The following is a 23,733-nucleotide window of genomic DNA, read 5'->3' on the forward strand; positions in this document are numbered from 1 at the left end:
TATGGTATTAAACATTGATAAGTTATGTTATGCATCAGGCTATTGGATGTATTTTGGAAAAACAATGCCTAAATACCCATTTTGCTATGTGGAGAAAGATTCCACCGATGAATTATATATTTATTAAGAAAAGTAACTGTGTTCTATTTTGTTTACATGTTGACTTCAAACACCACAGATCTCCTGTATCACTTCAAAGAAGTCAAATGCCGTACCTTCCTCTGTTGTTCTTGCTGTTCGGGACTCGCTGTCCATGCCCTGGAACTCGTTGAAGTATGGACGGACTTTGATCTCGTAGACGATGCCTTTCTTCAGAGCCGAGAGCACCATGCTCCTCTCAGAGGGGACCTTCACATCCTGACTCTGCCAAGCTCCAGGGGAGGACAGCCCTGACATCTGCCTGTACAAAACCCTGTATCCCTGGATGAACTGAGACTGGCGGTCAACCTGAAGGGGAAAGACGGTTCAAACTTTAAAGAGAGCAAAAGACAAATAGAAAAAGTAGAAACTGCTGACAAGACCTAGTTTTGAGTGCTGGTTCACAGTGTGGAATGGTTGTTGTCTCATCATGTGTTTTAACTAGCTTAACCAGCAATGCTTTCTTAATAAAAACAACTTTCTCAAACGAAAAATCATACTAGTTGATGAGCTTCAGATTAAAGTCTGAAAGACTAAGGGATGTTAAAAGTTAGCATGAAATTGAAGCTGCTATTGTCTTTTCTTGCCTATTGTGATGTATATCAGAGTAAAAATGCTTCTTGAACAATGGAAAAATGTAGGGTGGGACTTGATTGTGTCTATGAGGAATTTTCTGGGTCATTTTTGTTTGCTATTGGTCGATCTCGTGATTGACAGGTTGTCCCGCTCTCGTGCCAAAACACACCTCAACAAAGAAGAGAAGAGATATCACTGCAATTTATTTTGATTACAGATTACGAGTGCAAAAAAAAAAAAAAAAAAAAAAATTTAAATAAATACTGCAATATTCTAGCCTAAAAAGGCAAGACGGCAATATTCTAGACGCACCCTAGCGGCAAAAAATCTATTTTGCAGCCAGGGTAGTTTAGCAACTCTCCGTTAAATTGTGAGCTGGAAAAACCAAACTCTGGTCAGGCCAATCACATCTTGTATAGAGTCGGTGGGCGGGCTTAACATAATGACGGCAGAGTTGCGGTGGTTTCGCGTGCTACTAGTAAACAAAGAAGCTGGTGAATGGCGGTCTTTCGAATCGGCTTTGGCCGCTACTCTGGAAGACTTGGAGTTAAGCTTTTATTTGAGCAAAGAACGGTATAGAAGTCATTCTTAAGAAGGGAAGATGTGTTCAGTTCACCTTTTTCGTTGCTCTCATTGGTTGTAGTGCTATCCTATTATGTACAGAGGGAATTTGAAAGACAACCGTTTATCCCGCATCTTGGATTGAGCCCTGCCAATGGTGAGCTCCCAAACCAAAATCTTGATGTGGGTCTGGCTTGTCAGGGTAGCAATATTCCATAAAAAATAGGAATTGCTAATTTTGATTTCATGGTGATTTGAAATGATCCTCCTGATCTATCACCCCTTTTCCCCACCAATATTTACATCAATAACAGCGATCATACAAGATATAAACATCTTGGACAAACATGCGGTGTGAAAAAAACGTACAAGTATACACGCACTAAAAAAATGCTGGGCTAAAAACAACCCAAGTTAGGTTTAAAATAGACAAACCCAGAAATTAGGTTGTTTGAACCCAGTGAATGGACCTATTTAAACAACCCAATTTCTGGGTTTGCCCATTTTTAATCCAACTTGAGTTTTTTTTTAACCCAGCATTTTCTTGAGTGCATAAGTGCACATTCAAATCAACAAAGACTGTTAACATAAAGATCAAGAGCAATCTCAAATCAACACGATACAAGACTCTTCATTCATTGAAAGCTTTGTTCTTTTTTTAGTTCACTTAAAAAAAAGTTGTATTTATTAAGATAAGAACTGTGAATAACTCACATTAATGTCTTTTTAACAGCAAAACCTGGCTTTCAGAGTGAGATATTAAACATCTGCTTTTCCTCCCTACACGTGGAGTAAATCAGCCCAATGGGCAGCCTTCCTACGCTTTTTAACTTTCATTAATTGAATGATTCAGGGTCGTAAAAGCTTTCTTGACACCACCTACGTTTACCGCGAGAGTGCTGCTGTTTCCAGGGGCCATGTAGGCCGGTGATTTATGGATTATTCATATGAGAAAACACCTCTGAAACAGTCTATCCCCATTTAGGCGGAACAGACAGATGCTTATATTTGTCTCTGTAATGATTGTTGATGGTAATCATTAATATACCGCAGGAGAGTGCTTACCAACTAATGTGACAAAGCCAAAGCTGTAAAATCTCCATTTTAATGCAATTCAACAAACAATAAACACTTTTACAATGTTTATACCAATGCTGGAAGACTGCGGTGAGAAATGGAAATAGCCAGGAAAATAAAAGGGTTCACTTCTGAACTGATGCACTTATTTGGATATCAAACAATATGCACGTACATACTGCGTACTGTCAAATGATAATACGGCAAACTTTGTGATACACAAGGATTGTATGGACAAACCATACATTTTGTACATTCAAAATATCTTTTGTGTTCCACATAATAAAGACAATTTTGGAACAACATAAGAACAATAATAAATGCTGACATAATTTTCATTTTTTGGGGGGTAAACTACCCCTTTTAATATGACATCATGTTATATAATCTTGGCCCAATCACAGTACAGATGTTATAATCTCCATCCAATCACAGTGCCCATGCTAAAACCTCAGTCCAATTACGGTTCTTGTACAATAGCTTTCTGCCTAATCATAGTTTATGTGCTGAAACTTCTGTCCAGTCAACCACACTACAACACTACTACAATATCATGCCAATTACAGTTAACATGCTAAAACCTTTGGCTTTGACAAATCATAGAACATCTTACCGTCCATGTGACCTGAATAGTGGTGGGGCTGAGGACCACGGGGTTGTGTAGCCGTACAATAACCTCACCCAGCTCCTTCTGCACGTGTCTGTGATCCACACCCTGTGCTGGAGGACTTATATCTGTAAAGAGAGAGGCAGTGGCCAATGCCATTACTTCTTATAGTGCTCCGACAATGCTAAATTACAGGCCAGTGCAACATAATCCCTTAAACACAATTGAATCCCCTAAAAGAGCAACGAGGAGTCATTTTCACTGACTCCAGCAGCAGACAGCACAGCTTCAACCCAACCCTGTGAGGATACATACGCCCAAGGTCTCAGAATCAGTCACCCCTAATGAACATATGGAAGACTCCTTGGCACCTTAATCGAATCTTATTCCAGTCGAGGTTGGCCCTTTTCCCCCTCCGTAATGATCATTAAGGTACCAGCCAGTGCACTAACTCAATTATACCCTCCAAAAGTAGATGATGTTTGTTCTACGTTATACTCTGTCTCCGGAACTAATGAACGTGTGGGTCTGTTAGACCATGTGGTATCTAGACTAGATCTCATTCTCTGTGGACAACAGCAAAGATTCAATTGGAAGTCGTTGACACCATTCACACAGGCGTCTTACTAAAGAAAACACAATTATATACACAATTTAGAGAGTTTCGGTTAAATACCTTGAGTGCGGACGGGTTCGGACATTGGGCTCGGGTCGCTCAGGCCCTGAATGTTGACTGCTCGTACCATGAACAGGTAGATGGTGTTGGGGCGAAGACCCTTAATGGTGTACTGAGTGGTCTTGACATGATCAGCCACAGTCTGCCAGCTGTTGCTCACCGATTGGCTGCATTCAATGAGGCAGAGTGATGTCAGAGTTTTGTACACTGGAAATGTGTGTGGACTTCTTTTCAATATAGTGGACAGATTAGACAACAACCCCTCGCATCCTCAGTTGTGTATGTGTCAAATGCAAAATAGCATCTACTTTAAAGTCTGATTTGATTGAGCAAGGTACAATTCAATTCCAAAACAACTTAAGGAACAGCTAAATCATGACAAAATTCCTACCTGAAAGCCTCAATAACATATGATGAGATGGGTGACGCTCCAGGAAGGCCAGGCTGCCAGGACAATGACACGCTGTTTTTAGTGACGTCTGTGACCTGAGGTTTGGAAGGAGGACCTGGGAGCTCGTTCTCATCCCGGTCTTTAACTACAACTAGACTACCGGACTCTGAAGAGAGAACATTAAGCAAATTAAAGAAAATCAGGACGTTACTGGAAGAATGCATTACATAAAAAGCAAAAGTTGCACAAAGTACCTTTGACTTCCAAAAAAGCACTCCAAGATGTTTCCCCGCTAGAACTTGCCGCCACACAAGTATAGATACCAGAATCGGAGAGCTGAAAGATAGAAACAAATACATTCCTTGCTCTTTATATCTTCATGAATTGTGAACTCACTAAACGGCTACTCAATTCAATTCACAGTAAGCAAAAGCTTTCGATCCCAGGGAGATGGTATCCTTGAGCAAGTCCGGTTCGGCTAAAGCGTTGACATTAATGGGGTAGATATATTCTATTCTGCACCCTTCAGCCAGCTTTTATCCTTGCTGGCAAATTCACAAACCCACCCACTAACCGCAATGAGAGGAAGACTAATTCATTTAAAGGAGTAGTCGCTGAAACCCTCTGGACCGTTGACAGCTGGCGCATATCCCCCCTTCTCTACCTTTCTGGGACGATCTCCCTGTTGTTTGTTGCCTTTCATCAGGATGCCTCGCCTCCATTTATTAGATAAAATGTCAGAGGTGGGCAGCACTGTCAGGCATAATGGCTATTCCATCCCGAGCTGACGGGGAGGGCTTGGGGACTTTAAATTCAATATGGCCCTAAAAGTGTGTTTGTTTGTGCGTGCATGTGCAAATGTGTGTGCAGCTGGAACCCGTCCAGGCTTCCGTAAATGATTCTTGGGAGAGCTGTCGTATCCCTAAGTGATAGTATCAAACAATTTACCAAAATCAATATTTCCCATTCATCCCCGTAATGCAATATGATTCCCTCTGCCCGTCTCTGTTATGTCTTACCGATATCTGATTGAATTTCGCTAAGCTTATACATCACACTTAGACGGCGATGTTTCTGACAGCTGGTAGTCACACAATCAAACACACACGGTCTTAGAAATACACAAATGACAGATACACATCTGAACATTCATATTAGAGATGTATTGGTGACTATCTATCTATCTATCTATCTATCTATCTATCTATCTATCTATCTATCTATCTATCTATCTATCTATCTACCTATCTACCTATCTACCTATCTATCTATCTATCTATCTATCTATCTATCTATCTATCTATCTATCTATCTATCTATCTATCTATCTAAAGTGCTAAGACTCACCCGTAAACCCTTGATCTGTAGGCTGCCGAGGTCCTGCAGGGACATACGAGAGTCTTTCCCAAGCAGACTGACCCCGTCCTTCAGCCAACTGATGGTTGGAACCGGTTCTCCAGATGCATGGCACCTCAAAAGAGCCACACTGTCTACACCCAGAGTCTGGTTAGCTGGACCTTGCCGGATGATGGGGGGAGGACGGTCGGTCAAAACTAAATAAGAGAGAAAAATTATTTAAGATTAAGCCCATTTATTGGTCCTATAGTTTTAGAAGGGAGGCATCTCAAATCTTATTCATGAGGATGGATGGATGGATGGATGGATGGATGGATGGATGGATGGATGGATAGATGGATGGATGGGTGGATGGATGGATGGATGGATGGATGGATGGATGGATGGATGGATGGATGGATGGATGGATGGATGGATGGATGGATGGATGATGCATTCTGACATCTATTATATTGCACACAATTTTTATGGGAATGCATGAAAACTGGGATGTGGAAAGCGACAGAAGAGAGGAGACAGGAAATAATTAGGAAGAGAGAGTGAGAATGTGTCCGGAACAAACAGATCTACAACATTTCCTGTGTAAGTGCAATGACTCAAGTCTGGAGCACATGTGCTAATAACTAGGCCATGGCTTTGAGTTGGTTTCAACTTTTACTGCCGAAATGGAAACATTGGAGATTGGTAGCAATTAGCATGCTTGTCCATCTACAATAATATATTCTCCACAGATGATGACATCATGACACTAACAGCCCTTCTTACATCATCTGTTGCTTTAGCACAGGACAGCAAGAACATGCTTGTCATTAAAAGTGTCCGGAAACATTAACATTGTGGCTATGCCCGTGTGGCATAGGAAGCAGGATGAAGCCATGATTGCCTTATTCCTGGACGTAACGGGGTTATATGCACATTTTGCGGTTGCACCACAGGGCAGTGTCTACCCCCCAAGCATTCTGGGAAAAACTGGGAGAAACGCTGAGTCTTGGTTTTTAGCTCACTGATGTGGCAGTGAGGTGGTTTTGTAACTTCCATTTAGTGCTTGGGATCCTTCATTTAGGAACCAAACTCTGTAAAACTTAATGTATTACTACTATGCATCTGACTATCAGAGCGAGTGTGGTTGGTTAAATATCTCATGCTGGCTAAGAGAATGTGCCCCAAAGACAGACTCATAAACTGCTTCTCAAAACACGAACACACTATCCTAGAGCACAGTATTCTGCTTTGTTACATTTATAATGATGGGTTAATCATTTGGGTTTTTGTTCGCTTCCTGTGAAGCTATCTCTATGCGTACTGATATTTTATATCTTACAATTAAAAATATAAATTTTAAATTATAATAAATCTGGTGTAGGCCTTGATGTCTTCTGATATACAAAAGGGCATCAAACACCCCTTGAGAGGCACCAACCATTTATTTATCTAACTAATAATAATATAATAATCACAGCCGTGTCCTGTCCCTTGCCCCACTGAGGACATATTAATTAGCAGGTGTGAATTAATGAGGTAAAAGCCGGTGGGTGCTAATTACAGACGGCACCTCTAACCCTTAAATACAGCTTCAAATGCAGTCTTCTTCCATTCTCTTTTGCGCTACTATTCGTCTCACTCTGAATAAAGGATGGTATTTATATTGTCCAAATCTCCATCCGAATGCCTCATTTGGGCTCAGGGATGAAGAGTTGCCATCCTAATTCATCAATGTGGATTACCCCGCACGGAGGTTAAACCCAAGAGTGCTTTGCAGGCACATCCATCAGGCCAGCATAAACCCCAGAGATGCATATGCAGACAGATAGAGACTGATGAAGCATAATGGCTGTATTAGGATTAAAGCGGCATCATCTGTACAGAATGAGTCTTTAGTGTTGCACTGTTGCATTTGCACTGACTAGACAGCAGTTGTTTCAAATCGGTCCGATCTCATCCCTGCTAAAAAGACACATTCGATACAGGGATGTTCCCAGGAGTTGGATGTTTCCGGAGGGAAACGATGAACAGAAATGAGCACCTCAAGTTTCTTATTACATGATAATCTTCTAAAGAACTGCAGTATAAGACAATTTTTATTCTACTATTGACTATTGTGGCGTCTTAGTCTAGATGCCTGTCGAACTCAGCCCCGCCCACAACATTTGAGCTCGGGCGGTTCGGTCTGGACTTGATCCATAGAGGAGTAATTATACCCGAACAGAAACTGTTTGGACCAATGAAATCATCAGGGCGGGCTTTAGACGATGACAGACAGATGATAAACAGTAACGTAATCATCCTCGTCATCAAATGCGCTTGGATTTAATTTATTCAAATGCTAAACGGAGAACTTGTTTGTATATGCATTCACCTTCACTATTTCTCTCTGCAAAGAGGATCATGTTGGTAAGTACTCTGTGTATCCTTAAATAATTTTTTTTACAACACCGGCAAAGATCGTTTACACCAGCGCACGAGCAGACAGGGTTGCCAAGTTTTTAAAACAAAACCCAGCAACTACTAGCCCTAAACAATAGCTTCTCGAGAGGGTTCTCCGGAAAATAATGACGTTTTGGGGGTAAAAATGTTGTTATTTTGGCAAGATTGCCTGCTAAAATTTGCATTTCTGGGTCTATATATCACATAACTGAGGTCGCTTTAACCCGCGGACATAGAAAGCAACCGGCAGAAAAAAACGCGGACTTGGCAACACAGTGCATCTGAGTTCTGTTGACATTTGACAACTAACTTTATGCGTCGTTTCGTTGCTCTGATTGGTTGTAGGTCTCTCCAAATGATGTCTTTCCTGGTTCAGTTGAAACACGCCCCATAATCACAGCCCAATGGAGCAGTTTCAGACTCATATTCTGACTAGATTTGAGTATGACTACGTCAGGCTAGCGGTGTCAACTAGGATGTGTGGTTTGTGTGTGAGTGTAATAAGACTGATACAATATGATGCGGGTTGGAGCGACATGATGGAATTCATGTTCATCTGACGAGACAGTTTCGGACAGTGAAGCAAAGGCCTTGGTGCCGTCTGGCAGCAGCCATTTTTCATCAGATCTCTCCTTGAACCTGTCCGGCTCCCTTCGCCACCTCAACAGCCACTAAATCATGCTCTTCCTTCAGCGCAGGTGTGGCCGTGACCCTCTTCCTCTTTCGTTCCTGTCATCTCTCTTCTCTGTCATCCTGCACAGCATCTCACACACAATTACATTCTGAGTAAGAGCTGTTTACAGCAGTCTAGGTCATATGCGGATTTTCAGACAAGTTTGGTTAATTTATATGCTTTGCTGTCAAACGTAGCCGTCACCTTTTAAAAGAATTACATTATATTGTTAGACTAAATATGTAGTTGAAAAGTTCGTACAAACTGACTTTTGCTACTTTTTCCCTTCTAAGTAAAAGTCTTGCACAACTCAAAACACGCTTTGTTGCCAAAGCAATTTTTCCATCATCAGTATCTGAAGTTTTCAAGGACGGCTGTTTTCACTCCCTTCTCGAGCTGAAATGAAGTTTTCCTTCTGTCAAGAAAAGTTCACACAGACGTGCTCCTGTAATATTCAAACGCGTGCAGAATTCAGGGTCGTCAGGCTTGCTATTCATTTCACATAGCGAGGCAGAATCAATGCAGAGCGGGGAGAGCTCAAGGCCACATTCCAATTCAGCTCTTAATGTGGATTCAGAGGCAACAGAAGTGGTTTTCATATGACATTTATCTTTCCGCCTGTACTTTTGTATGGGGATATTGAGGCCTTCGTTTGTGTCAGGTGTGAAAAAAATGTAGGCTGACATATGAATGAGGGAGAATGAAAGAGTGGTGAAAAGAGAGCGACGGCGAATCGTAGAGAGCGAACTAATTAACACACAGGCTTAACCAATCCCCTTTAAAATATTACATTTAAAAACATAAATAATAAAGTGCCATTTCATTCAGATTATTATGTAAGTGTTTTTATAATTGCAGTATAATGCAACATTGTTAATAAATCATGGGTGGAAGAAATGGGGTTCTTTTGAAACATCCTTTAATTCAATATATATATATATATATATATATATATATATATATATATATATATATATATATATATATATATATATAAATAAAAAGATAAATATGCCAAAAAAATTCAAAATAAACAAATGATTTCAAAAATAAAAAAAAAAATTAAATCAGGTCTTATTTGAAAATTACTGAACAATTACTTAAAACTAAAAACAAAGAAGCTGAATGCAACACCAGCTAGGTAATAATCCATCCAGATTCCCAAAGCCCTGTTATGGTCCAATTCGCCCCAGTGCTTACCGTCTGTGACCTCAAGCTGTGCTTTGGCCAGGATGCTGCCCGCCACCGTCAGGGCCTGGCAGATATAGTACCCCGCGTCTGCCCGCTGCACTGCCGTGATGGTCAGATCTCCACTGGGCGACACAGAGAAACGACTGTTGGGTTGCTGCGGTTGGTTTGGAAACAATAGGTTCTACACAAACAAAGAAAACAAGAAACAAAGTGTTAAGAGCATTTCCAGAAAATGATCTACCTAAAACCCACTATTTCTTTGAATAAAAACACACCAGGGAAAACAATTTAGCATTACAGGTGGTAAATTATCAGTATTTTCAACTATACAAATGATCAATTTCCGAAAGGAATTATGGCGGCATGACTTAAAATTTTCAAAATTGTGGGGAACACCGAAGATAGAGCTCTTGCTAAGCAGTATGCTAACCCCTGACTGGGAGTATCCATTGTGTCCAAATGTCTCCAGTAATTGCTTTGGGCTGCGTTGTTTACTCACTCTGTCTGACATGGCTGTCGGGTCTGAAATAAAATCAGTTGCAAAGGGGGGAGGCCAGGTGATTCAAAGCTAATTCACCACCAGCCGCCGGTTTAGCCAGTTTGCTAATTACGGCAGATAACAAGCTGGGTTCATTAATGGCCGTCATTGACAGAGCCCTCGCATTTACCTCAGGTTTTATATCCTTGAGATCTCGCTACTCTTCCTTTCATTTCTCTCTCTCTCTTTTGATTTCTGAGTCCTCATAGCTGACCGACAGAAAACGAAAGGCATTAGCCGGATTCAATTACACCTAATGACTTTAATGCTCCAAATTATGCTCCAAATGATGTTTTTTCTTTCTTTCTTTTGCTCTTTTTTTAATTAGCCTCTCACACATGATAGATGTTGGGTCCATTATCCTCAAGTGTGACTGAGAGGCTTCTCTCAGCGCTAATGACTCAATAACTGCTTTCATTTTGCCTTTTAACAAATACCTTCATATCTTACTTAAGAGAGGAATAGTAGGACAGAACGAGTAACATAAAGTGTTATATTGCATTTAATATAGGGATTAAGGCTCAAATCCTCTTATATTTCAAAATTAAATAGTCTACTTTCAACTAGCTTGCACATGCTAAAACTCTTAAACAGCTACAATGCTATATGGTGGTTGCCAGAAAGCTGATATGAGGTTTCTAAGGTCTTTTGGGTGGTTGCTTGGTTGCTCAGCCCTACTTGTATCCCTTCTTTAATATAAGTTTAAGGAATTTGTTCAGTTAGTTAGTGTCAGTATCCATAGAGCACATATATGGTAACCAGTAGCTTAAAACTTCAACAAAAAAATAAGAGTAGGTTCCCAAGTTTGTTGGCTTTTAGTATGAATATATTAGTCTTGTCTTATGTTATCTATAAGCTAGTGTGCCCCAAAACAATGACACAATTCACATTTAGAAGACATATTAGGCATTTAAAACGTATAGTCTCTAACTTCGGCAATATGGATCAATGATTTTAATGACATCACCCTGCATTTCATCTCATCACATTTTCTGTCCAATCAAATGCTCCTCTAGAATCTGAAGGGTCCCGCCCCCTACATTATAAATAGACTCTGAAGATGCAGCTAAAAATGTTATTTGTTCACACATTTACTATTTTCTACACGATGAATGGCACAGAGCATTATACAGGGGTTAGGGAACGATTCAGAATGCCAGAAAACGTATCGGAGACATTTAAAGTCTGCACAAAATGTTATATTTTAAAGCAATATGGAGGAGAAACGGTTAAAGAATATAAGGAAACTGAGATTTACTGAGCTGAATGGCTCTGGCCCATCTGTGAGATAAATGAACACTATTTGGCTATTTTAAAAAAGGGGAAGAGCTGTTCGATATGTTCTGTCTTCCTGTTTCAGTGGAAATTACATCAACACATTGAATAATGTTGTGCATTTCAAGGCACTTCAGTGGGCCTTTAAAAAGAGAAACATGTGCTCTTACCTGACTTCCTTCTTTCTGCCAGAAGACCGCTGGTTGTGGGTTCCCTTTCGTCTCACAGGGGAAACTGGCAGTCCGTCCCTGCGCTACGATCTGATCCCGCGGCCTGATCACGAACTGAGGTGCAGCTGAGTCAAGAACCAAAGACACGAACGTTACACCATACCCCCAGACACACAAAGACACACACACACACGCTGATCACTGGCAGTCATTGGGAGGGTCAAGCATCCACAGGCATTGACCGCCGAGGTCACCGAGACAGAGCTTCCATGCATCAGCCCGTTTCCGACAGCATTCGGCCTCTTGGTTTATCTGTTTGCTTTGACCACAAACAGCAAGGACAGCAACAGCAACCACAGGAAGCCATTCATCCAGGTGAGCCCGCAGATGGCGGCACTGAATGAATGACGGGCAGCTTTCAGACACGGCCGTGCTGCGGTCACAACACCAGAGGGAAGGGTGGGTCATTCCGGTCAGGACACACGGAGAGGAGAAGCTATGTGAGGACATCACACCGTGAACCTGCGTTAGACCTCCTTTTGTAAGTGGCTTTAAATGCTTGACTCGATTTACTCTAAGAACACAAAGCAGTTTCTATTCCTGAAGACAAGCAGAGGTCACAAGCTGGACAAGCTTGGAAAACATCAAACTGGCTGTTGGTATTTTAATGGACATCGTTCTCTATTCTGAGTGCCAACTTGGGTCAAGTTCTCACAAAAACGATACATTTCTCCCGCCGTATGCGTCACACTTAGCGAATTATTTTTAACCTCTCAACTCACCCGGCACAGAAACTCAGCCAACGTTCCTGCAGAGCACATTCAAATAAACCAATTAAAAGTGCCACCTTCCCTACTTTCCCTGTCTAACCTGACCTTAAAATGGCTTCAGAATTCAGGAACAGGGATCCAAAGTTTCCCCTTGACATTGAGTCAATGCTACTTTCTCCTTAATGAGAAGGTTAGGGCACCACTCATCTAAAAAAGGTTCATCGGAGTCTTCAAAGGCAGGGAATGGCAGCTGGAGCTTGTGAGAAGATAAAATGTTATTGCAGAGTGGTAACTCTCACTGGAGAACATACAGTTAGGGAGTTTCAAGGATGGAGCAAAGGTTTTTATTTTGAGAAATAAATGTTTTAGCTGACCTAAATAAAAGAATGATTTTCTTCTGCGAGAAACTCTGGACTGTGACCCTACAATCAATCATTTTTAACCGAGCAAAAATAAACACAACTTACTACTATTATTAAAAGTTGATACTTTTCAGTCAGTTTCAAAGAAGTCATGAATTTGGACCAAAAACAACAACTATCACATAATTTGACCATTTTGACAGTGTATTCGTTTTATACTTGTAGCCGCAACAATAAATCTAGATGCAGGACTCCAAACAGTTGAGTTCGTTTAGCAGGGGAACCATTACTCACGGTACATCCATCTACAAAAAGAAAAGGTCTGACCACGGAAAAACACTCTCCCCTTCATTCTGATCCCTAAATGAGCCCCTCCACTGCCTGTGCAGCTGGCAACTGTGGACAAGAGAAGTCTGCAAGTGTTTGTGATTTATGTGGCTGATCCCTCTTTTGTGAGGCTGTACTTGACTAAGGCTGACACATTCAGGCAAGTTACAGATGGCGGCAGATTTACAGGCTTCCCAATCTGGGCGCACGGTGGCGTGGGCACTTCTGCGACTTTGGGCATCACACAAAGGCTTTAAATCACAGATTGGCCCGGTTTAATTCTACTTTTTTTTTCAGTGGAGTTCGCATAAAAGATGGGCATTTACCGATGCCACTCACTTAAAGTGATTGTTTAATGACTTGGACGCTCAACTTCATTGTGTAGTTGAGTGGTAAACTCCTTTTTGGCTAAGAGGGGAGGAAAACACTCATACAAAGCCACATCCCAAGTCTATTTGTTCCACAGAGGGTTCTAAAGAGTAGAACAAAGCTAGTCATAAATAAACTGTGATTGCATTTGATTGCATCTCTGCTATATTATTTAATGCATGTGTGTTGTGTGAATAATACACAAGCCGGGCTCTTTTGGGAAGTGTCTGCAGGGGAAACGCGGCCCTGTAAGTGCAGAATAGCTGATCAGCTCCTATATTTAATTCATGACATAGCACATCTGCTCCACATGGAGATAGTTCACGACTAAACACACTTCTGAGAGCTGTAAGTAAACACACATGATAACAACAGGGGGAAGAAAAGCATGCACACTCTCTCCGAAATGCACACACAGACAGAAAAATAAACAGAAACTGACATGACTAATCGAAGACCCACTGGAACACAGAGTTTCGAAGTATTTCAACTCAGCAAGTATGCCCAGATGGTTGTGCGTGTTTCAGGAATGGATTCTGAATGACCTCCATTAAGCAGAAGCCACACGTTTTAAAATATCACACACTCATCACACTCATCTAGTAAGCGTTTTAAGCAGTACTATCACAAAAGTCCTATAATAAAGGTGGTTAGTAAAGCCACAGGTTAGTACAGCATACAGCTCTACTTTGTTACCTTAGTTAAGAGCTAGAGCTAGGCAAGATCATCAGGAAAATACTGAACCGCTACAGGGTAAGTTGAGCCACCACATTAAATGTGTGTGTGTGTGTGTAGCAGGAAGGGAGGAAGAAGCACAGAAGGCAGAGGGAACACATGCAGAATGAAGGAGTGACTGGGATGGGTACTTACCGACAGGGCGAGCTGAAGACACAACAATGGTGGAGTGACGACAACAAAAAATGAACAAAAGACAAACACAAACAGAAAGGACGAACAAAGAAGAAAGTTAAAAGAATTAAGAACAAAATAAATTAAATTCAGAATGAACAATGGCAATGTGTTTTTTTTGGGCACATCATTTGAGCACGCCATTGGTCGGTGGAAACAGATTCCACAGCAGAGATGCAAGGAGGAGAGGAGAAATCTGCTTTAATTTTCAACTTAGATGTGGACTGAAATCTTAATAAAAAATTATAAAAAAAAAAAAAAAAACACAAAATTGTTAACCCGGAGTAGCGCCACCTGGTGGGAAAATAATAAAATGTTTTTTGTTTTTTTTTATCGTGTGAGGATATGGAGAGCTAAGAAAAGCAAAATCAGCATTCTTATCTCTCCTCCTTAACTGACAGGAATTCATTTTCATATGAAGCCATTAAAAATGGGGGCTTGTCCGGGATAAAATTCAGGCTATGAGATCTGCTTCACCTGCAATAATTAGGTCTATATACACAGCTCTCAGTGAGAAAGCCGAACTGACAAAACAGAATGTGGACAATATTGACAGAATGGCCAGAAGAAACTAGCTGACAAAAAAAAGCAGTTCATATTTAATGCAGCAGTGAGCTGTCGAGGAGGCTGATGCCATATTGACATTAAGAGGGAGCAATCATGCTCAGAGTGCTGTCCTCTCCTTCCTTCCTTCCTTCCTTCCTTCCTCTATCGCTCTCTCTCTCTCAAAAGGGAGCCTGTGTAAAACCCCTCCATCTGCATCCCCACACATCTCTTCACGGCTGAACTCTGCCCGCTTGTAAATCCTGCTTTCAAAAGGGCTGAAAATTGACGGCTGTCTCCATTGGCAGCTCCAGCCCCCTTCTGAAGGCCATCAAAACCCCCCATGTGAGGGTTTAAAGCCCTCCGCAGAGCATCTTAGCAGTTTTATTTAATGTGGTGAGAAGAGAAGGGAGAGGGAGAAGAGGTGGAAGGGGAGAAAGGGAGATTATGGCAAAAAAAAAAAAAAAAATTATTAACCTTGCCCACCCGAGCTGGGCTTTCCGAGGTCGGTCTGCACCAGTAAACTGTGAAATGGTTTCGCTGGTACGGGCCGGAGTGCCACAGTGGAACCGCAGAGATAGTGTGTGTTTATGTGTGTGCAGGGGGTTGGTGGCCTCCATTCTAGGGTGTGTAAATAATAAAAAAGCATTGGTGCTCAGGGCAAGCTCACTCCCCACCTAAATTACACATCAGGAGTTCATTTGAGATCCGTCAGGAGGTTATCTAACTCTTTTAGACTGAGACTACACCAAAATACATTATACCGCTATTGATTTCCAGTAAAGGGAAACCTTAAGATAGAGTCAAATAACCCGGGTCAGCACAAACACACTGTTGGGCTTCTGAGATGCAATAATTTGATTTTATTTGCCAAAGTAAGAAAAAAAAAAATATATATATATATTTTTATATATTACATATATAATATATATTTTATTTATTTAAATGTATTTATTCCCCTTCAGTGGGGGCTGGGGTTAGGATTTCAGCAATCAATAATTATAATCAAGTAATCAAAAACAGTAATCAGAAGTCAATGATGCAATCAAAAGCATTCGACCAAGCTGATTGCATGAGTTGGTTAAAACATTTTGATGATCCGCACATTTTTGAAGGCAACCAACCCTCTGTCGGGCTCTAAAGTTGTAAGCAGTGTGACTGAAATTCTCTGGTAGGCTTGGATACTCAACTGACCTCTGACCGTGAGGGTGGCGGACGCCTCTGTTTTGCCCACTCGGTTCTCCGCTACACAGGTGAAGGTTCCTTCATCACTCGCTGCTGCCTTCTTTATCCTCAGCACATAGTCATCTTTATCATATTTAATATCATACCTGAAACACATATGAACAGATGATGATATATAAACATATGTATACATGAACTCAAAAATAAAATAAAATGAAATGTTTTAATCTTGTTGCATGAACCTAAATTAATTTAGTTAAGACTACTAAAACAAATAGTGTATTCCTGTCTGATAAAGAATGATACAGAGGTGTAGAATTGATTACTTTATCTAGACTGTGGGAACAGTAGTGTCACAATAATTTTGTGTATTTATTTCTATAGAAACTAATATGGTAGTCAATCCAACACTTGGTCACATGCTAAGTGTAAAATCTGTAGCATGCAAGTGATCAAGTAAGATCACTAGTTTCTCATAACAGGCATTAGCAGTTACAGCTCATTGCGAACAGCATAGCTTAGGCCACAAGGTCTACACTTCAGCATAATGGTAACCTTAAAACATCATACAACTTTTAAATGTCAAATATAACTGTTAAATATAACATCAAATTTTAACAAATCTTTTCCTTCACTAAAAAACACATTAAACAGCACTTAATTTCAACATTTACTCTCCTGACCCATCCCTATGCAAAGCATGCTGGGAACTAGAAATACACTGCCCAGTTCATTCAGGGCATCAAAAATGATTCCTGTAATCCCAACACAAATGGTTTAGGTTAATTTAACATTTTGTACATTTAATTTCATTTAATGTATTAAGCTAATGTGTTAAGCTAATTTTATTTAAATAAACTGAGCAAAAAGCTAAAATGTTATGTCTATTATAGTATATATATATATACAACATATATATATATATACATATTTAATGTTTATTATATATATAATAAACATTAAAATTGATCAAAAGTGATAGTAAAGACCTTTATAGTATATAGACAATTGATTTAAAATAAATGCTGTTCTTTTAAATACTAAAACAAAAGCATCAAATCTACATATTAGTGTGATTTCTGAAGGATGACTTCAGAATGACTTCTGAAAATTGAATCATATATCATAATGCATAGGACATACCAAAACTATCTTATGAAATAAAAAACTATCACCAACTCACATTTGATTAACATTCAGTGTTTAAATATGTAGCGAATATAAAACAATGACAATTGTGTGTCCATTAAAATGAACAATGCATCATAGCAGATGCTATTTACAATACCAGATAAAGAAAACCTAGAATATTCAGAAAGAGCACTGTATAGAAACTGCATTTTTATTTTATTGCTGACAGCAAAAGATCAATTATTCAACAATGACACGCAGTCTACAGAGAAGGAGGAGGCTTTCAACTGGAACCGCTGATGCTTCCAATATTTATGAGGCGTTCGAATGTGTGTGTGAGAGAGGTGGGTGTATCTGGGAGCTAATCAGAGAAACAGGCCGGTTCCAGGTCAGACTGAGAGAGAAGGATTTGAGATGTAGAATCCAGCCTTATTGATCTGCACCTCACTGGCAGCTCCTATGTACTTCAGGAGCACTATGTCCTGGAAACTGACAGCCAAAGGTGATGAGCTGTGTGTGAGTATGTGTGTGAGGTGAAAGTGTGGCTGAGAAGTTGACAGGCCTTGCAGGTTGGTCTTCTTTGTAGTATGTTGCTATAATTGGGATTTCTGGAGTGTATATATGCGAGTCTGTGAGCAAGTGTGAGAGGGCGTTGTGCCATAGAGCTTTTTGTCTGACAGCTAGACAACCCTCTGTCTGCTGTCTATCACTCTAGATACGCCCTTCCACAGGAAGCAGGGCTCAGAGAGCACGCCATGTGGCGCTGGAGACAGGATCCCTGACATGATGACCAATAAGACCAGACTGTTTCTTATTCTTCAACAGACTGTTTTTTTATACAGAATCAAGTCACAGAATGTGTGCTGCTATATATATATATATATATATATATATATATATATATATATCTCCGAGCATCTCCAAAAAGTATCTCCCGGTCTGCAGTGGTCAGTATCTATCAAAAGTGGTCCAAGGAAGGAACATTGGTGTCGTTAACAGGGTCATGGGTGGCCAAGGCTCATTGATACACATGCGAAGGCTGGCCGGTGTGATCCGATCAAACAGACAATCTACTGAAGCTCGAATTGCTCAAGCAGTTAAGGCTGGTTCTGATAGAAAGGTGTCAGAATACAGTTCACTGCAGTTTTATGTGTATGACCATGCTGACCCCAGTGGGCACGTGAGCATCTGAACTGGACCACTGAGCAATGGAAGAAGGTTACCTGGTCTGAGGAATCACGTTTTCTTTTACATCAGGTGGATGGTCAAGAGTGAAGTCAAGCTGGTGGAGGCATGATGCTTTGGGCAATGTTCTGCTGTGAAACCTGTGTCCTGCCATCCATGTGGATGTTACTTTGACACGTACCATCTACCTAAGCATTGTTGCAGACCATGTACACCCTTTCATGGAAACGGTTTTCCCTGGTGGCTGTGGCTTCTTTCAGCAGGATAATGTGTCCTGCCACAAAGCAAAAAAGGTTCAGGAATGGTTTGAGGAGCACAACAATGAGTTTGAGGTGTTGCCTTGGACTCCATATTCCTGAACCTTTTTTCAGGACTTAAATGATCTGCTGCTAATATCTAGGTGCCAGATACCAAAGCACACCTTCAGAGTTCGAGTCCATGCCTCGATGGGTCAGGGTTTTTTTGGTAGCAAAGAGGGGACCAACAGAGGTTATAATGTTATGTTAAAAAATGTTAAGCCAGTTATTTATATATTTTGCAACAGTGTGTCAGTAGGTAATATCAGTTTACATTTTCAAACATTTATTTTCCATTAATTGTCATCTAAATGTTTCGCCTAAAAACATTTTTTAGGGGGTGAAAATACTAACGTACTAAAGTATTGCATATTATTATTTTTTATTATATATATTAGGGATATCCTGATAAAATCTAATCATATATGTAAGGTCATAAAGAGTCCAGGTTCATGTCAAGTTTGGGAGAATAAAGCTGATACTGTTAGAATAAAAAAACGGAAGGAGAATGACACTGCACAGAAGCTAAACACTCCGATGTATCCTATGTCTTTCTGTCACAGCTTGAGGCAAAGTCTGACATGATTGGATACAGAGAGAGAGAGAGAGAGAGAGAGAGAGAGAGAGAGAGAGAGAGAGAGAGAGAGAGAGAGAGAGAGAGAGAGAGAGAGAGAGAGAGAGAGGTAAGAGATTAAAGAGAGATTAAAGAAACAACTTAAATAGATGCTAATCAGATTTTCAACCACTAAGACTAAATATTGCATGAAACAAGCCTAGTAAAAAATGACAAACACGCACACACACACACACACGCACGCACACACACACTTACAGAAACAGTAGCGCTCTGTATGTGCTTCCTCTCTGAGCTAGATCTGTTCTCTATTAGGAGAGGAATGCAATTACACATGAAGCAAGGCAATGCTGAGGATACACTACACTCCATTGGTCTCTAAACAACACACGCACACATATTACGTGGCATGCGTAGCTGACAGATTTGGGGTGTAAACATTTGCAGACACAGCTTTTGAGTGTCTTTTCCTTGTTAATTCGTACTTGGAGCTCAGAGTTGCTGTGAAAGTCTGCGCCAAATGGCCTGGTGTTACTTTGACAAGCTAATGAGTTCATATCTCATCTCTGTATGAACAGCACAGGCCTCCTGACAGCAGCAGAAGCTTGCAAGAGAATTCAACATTGACAAGAAAAAGATTTGCTGTTCGAATCCGATGCCTTCTCCAAAGGTTTTCACCATTTAAATGTTACGAAAACATTGCGTTTATGGGTTAGCCTGTTGCATGTGTGTGTGTGTGTGTGTCTGTGTGATTGTATAACCTGAAGGTCAACTGGTTGCCAACCCGTTATCTACCACACACGCGAGCTCTTTGAAGTCAGAAATCTACATAATCAGGAGAGAGCGAGCCGATGAGGAAAATAGCCTACAAGTGACTGCACAACGGGCGACGGCTGAGAATGTCAAAATTAAAATAATCTGGCGTTTCAGAGACAGGAAATAAAATAAGACCACGTGTTTTGCCTAGTCTGGGTCTTGTGGTAATTACGTGCCTCACGACTGCGAGTTATTTAATTATTAGATTGTCATTGTTTCTTTCTCGAAACCTAATTAATTTCTTGATATGCTTCTTGGAAAGAAAAGAGAAGAAGCGTGTTGAATTATTACCTGACAGATACACTGATTGTCGCACTCGCTGAATTAATTACTATGTGTGTTTTAACTGACAGCTGAATAATGTAGATTAATCTAATTGTTTCTTACAAAACTAATAAACCAAGAAAAGTCTTCACGGAAATGCACAGAGCGACGTTTGTGAACTGATGAAAGAAACATGGTAAAGCAATTATATCTTAATCTTTACGACTTTATTACATGTAGAATTTGGGCACTACAGAGCAGAATATAATTGTGACGAATAACATCAATGAACTAACAATAAACGGATAAAAATTCAACCACATCAGTTTTAGAGCCCATATTACAGTACATATTCTGCCATTCGAAACTATGAAATCAGTGGCCTTTCATAATTGCTGAAAAGGAGTACTTTGAAACCTGTGCAGATATGGAAAATGCTGAAAAGTACACAGAGACGCGATGGTTTATTTTGTCTGCGCGCTTGTTGTGAGAGCATGTGGGCCGGTGACCTGCACCATATCACACACACAGACAAACAAACAAGGCATGATAGCACTCAAACACAACCGCTGCTCGTATCCTTATCTGCTGGCTGAGGACACACACGTGTTTGGAGCGGTTTCAATCACTCATGCGGTTTCGAATATTTATTTTAATACTTATCAGAATATCAGAAACTCGCAGAATATTTCAACAAATCATTCAATTATAAAAAAGTGCCGTGGTTTTACTGTGGGTTTTGGACATGTTAACACCGTTTTTTTTTTTTTTTTTGTTCATTTTTGGATGAAACATGAAATGCCATAAAAACACCTGAAATTGAGCAATTATTTTTATCCTTCATATATACACTACCTTTTATATAAATTCGGGGTAAGATTTATTTAATGTTTTTGAAAGAAGTCACTTCTGCTCACCAAGGCTGCATTTATTTGATCAAAAATATGACAAAAGAGCAATATTCTGAAATAGATCATATTATATATTTAGTTATATTAAATTGAAATACTATTTCAGAATATTGCTCTTTTATATATATATATATATATATATATATATATATATATATATATATATATATATATATATATATATATATATATATATATATATATTTCATATTATATTTTTAGTTATATTAAATTGTAATACTATTTCAGAATATTGCTCTTTTATATATATATATATATATATATATATATATATATATATATATATATATATATATATATATATATATATATATATATATATATATATATATATATATATTGATGTTTGTTTTGGATCATTGTCCTGATGGCCTAGGAGATTTCTAGCCGAGGCTGTCGGGTTTTAAAAAAATGTTTTATCTGTTGATATTTGCTAAAATCCATGATACCATGTATCTGAACAAGATGTCCAGGACCTCCAGCAAAAAAAATAAAATAAAAAATAGGCCCTGAACATTAAAGATCCAGCAGTATTTGTAGCCTTGGGTATGGGGTACTTATTATCCCTGTTTACACCAAACACATCTGGTAGGTTTGCGAAAAGCTCTTTTATAGTTTCATCTAAACACAGAACCAGGACCCTTATGAATTTCCAGTCGCGTCTGACAACTGAATATGTTTGAGTGGAGTTTGGAGAAAATGGAGTTTGTTTCTGGATGATCAAGATGGACTTTTCTTGAAACCCTCCCAAACAACATGTGGTGATTATCAGTTTTTTTTTTTTTTTTTTTTGCTTTCTGAGTCCAAGACTCAACTTATCTCTGCGATTCTATATCTGTGATTCTTGGAGAGTCTTTGTGCACTCAAACGTTCCTCCTCACAGTACATTAAGAAAGTGTAGACACATTCCAGGCAGATGCGTAACATCTTTAGTTGACTGGAACTTCTTAATTATTGCCCTGATGGTGGAAATGGGGATTTGTGTGTTTGATATATTTTCTTAAATCCACTTTCTCTTTTGTGAAGCTCAAAAGTCTTTTGCTGCACATCAGAACTATATTCTATGTATATCTATACATGGATTTATTCATTGTGATGAATGATTAAGGGAATTTGGCTTTGTGTTTCCTCCTATTTACACTCCTGTGAAACAAGAAGGCATAGCTGGACAATTTCATGTTCCTAGTCACCCTGGTGTGCTAAAAATGGAAATATTACTGGAAATATACTTCAGCGATATTTTACTCATAAATAATTCAATAATTGTGGCCTTCGTGTTTTGGAGAAAAACATCACAATGTAATTTTGCCCCAATTTTCCATTCTTTAGCTTCAATAAAAGGTTCAATTTTTGTGATTATCATATATATATATATATATATATATATATATATATATATATATATATATATATATATATATATATATATATATATATATATTTTTTTTTTTTTCATGATAGATCAAAAGGATAAATAATGCAGATTTATTTTTACAGCCATCTTTGACCATATTTACCATACTTTACACTTTGAATAGTAGTGTATAATAATACAAAAATCATATATTTAATAAATTCATCAATAAAAACACACCAAAGTACACAAATTTGAAAGAGTAATATTAACCAGTGAACAAATTAGATGGAAATTCGCAGTCTTGTAACCATTTCCTAAATCTTGTTTTTTGTTATGAATTCGATTCAGGATTTATTGCTTTTGACACAATGTATCTGGTCCTTGACTAAATCTTTTTTTTGTACCGCCTGAAGGATGATCTTTGTCAGAAGTGCTCTCGTCCTCTCTCCCTCTCTTTATCTCGCTATCACAGTTTGAATGAAGAGGCCTGAGGGTGAGTAAGTTCTCTTGTGCTGTGCCAGAGCCTCACCTGCACCGGTCCACCTGCAGCCTCACCTGTCTTTCCCTCAGGCCCTCAGCATGTAGCAAAAGAATAAGGCCCAACCACTGAGGCCCATGGCGTAGCTCTGGCTTATATTATCTACAGGGGGCCTCACGACAGAGCTTGTGTGTTTCTGAAAATGGGCCTCAGCATGGAGCTCAACACCTACATCACAGATGGCTATACAAGTAGACATTTGAAATAATGCTTTAGATTGGCAGACATCTCCGGCGGCTTGTCCCGTCTCACCTCCCGCGGGGGACGTCAATTTCGTCTTTTTTCCAGCGGACGGATGGTTGCGGGTCTCCCTGCACCTGACAGCGAAACTCCACCGCCTCCTCCTCCAGAACCACCTGGTTAATGGGCCGTCGAAGGAACGTGGGCCTCTCTGAAAGACACACAGACGACAAAAGGACATAAGGGACGCTGAGATCTCATTCACTCGCTGTGACTCAGCATTGAACAGAAGCTCTCACAGAGATCTGTGTTATTGTGTAAGAGTATGATATGCTTCTGTGT

At 39.7% G+C, this 23,733-nt stretch overlaps 1 protein-coding gene across 7 annotated transcripts in view; it reads right to left on the reverse strand.

Moving 5' to 3' along the window:
• The window catches only part of robo2 (roundabout, axon guidance receptor, homolog 2 (Drosophila)), a 606,500-nt gene that overhangs the window by 52,983 nt on the left and 529,784 nt on the right, over positions 1–23,733 (reverse strand). For all 7 annotated transcript variants that reach the window (XM_067450218.1, XM_067450216.1, XM_067450219.1 and 4 more), the window contains 11 exons: positions 23,464–23,602; positions 16,128–16,264; positions 14,352–14,363; positions 11,654–11,778; positions 9,680–9,851; positions 5,374–5,579; positions 4,281–4,362; positions 4,027–4,192; positions 3,636–3,802; positions 2,966–3,087; positions 216–447 (listed from right to left, as the gene is read on the reverse strand). In XM_067450218.1, the coding sequence (XP_067306319.1) occupies positions 216–447; positions 2,966–3,087; positions 3,636–3,802; positions 4,027–4,192; positions 4,281–4,362; positions 5,374–5,579; positions 9,680–9,851; positions 11,654–11,778; positions 14,352–14,363; positions 16,128–16,264; positions 23,464–23,602 (1,560 nt within the window). The remainder of the gene's footprint in view (positions 1–215; positions 448–2,965; positions 3,088–3,635; positions 3,803–4,026; positions 4,193–4,280; positions 4,363–5,373; positions 5,580–9,679; positions 9,852–11,653; positions 11,779–14,351; positions 14,364–16,127; positions 16,265–23,463; positions 23,603–23,733) is intronic.

This window comes from Pseudorasbora parva, chromosome 8 (assembly GCF_024679245.1).
Source record: "Pseudorasbora parva isolate DD20220531a chromosome 8, ASM2467924v1, whole genome shotgun sequence".
Classification (NCBI taxonomy): Eukaryota; Metazoa; Chordata; class Actinopteri; order Cypriniformes; family Gobionidae; genus Pseudorasbora; species Pseudorasbora parva.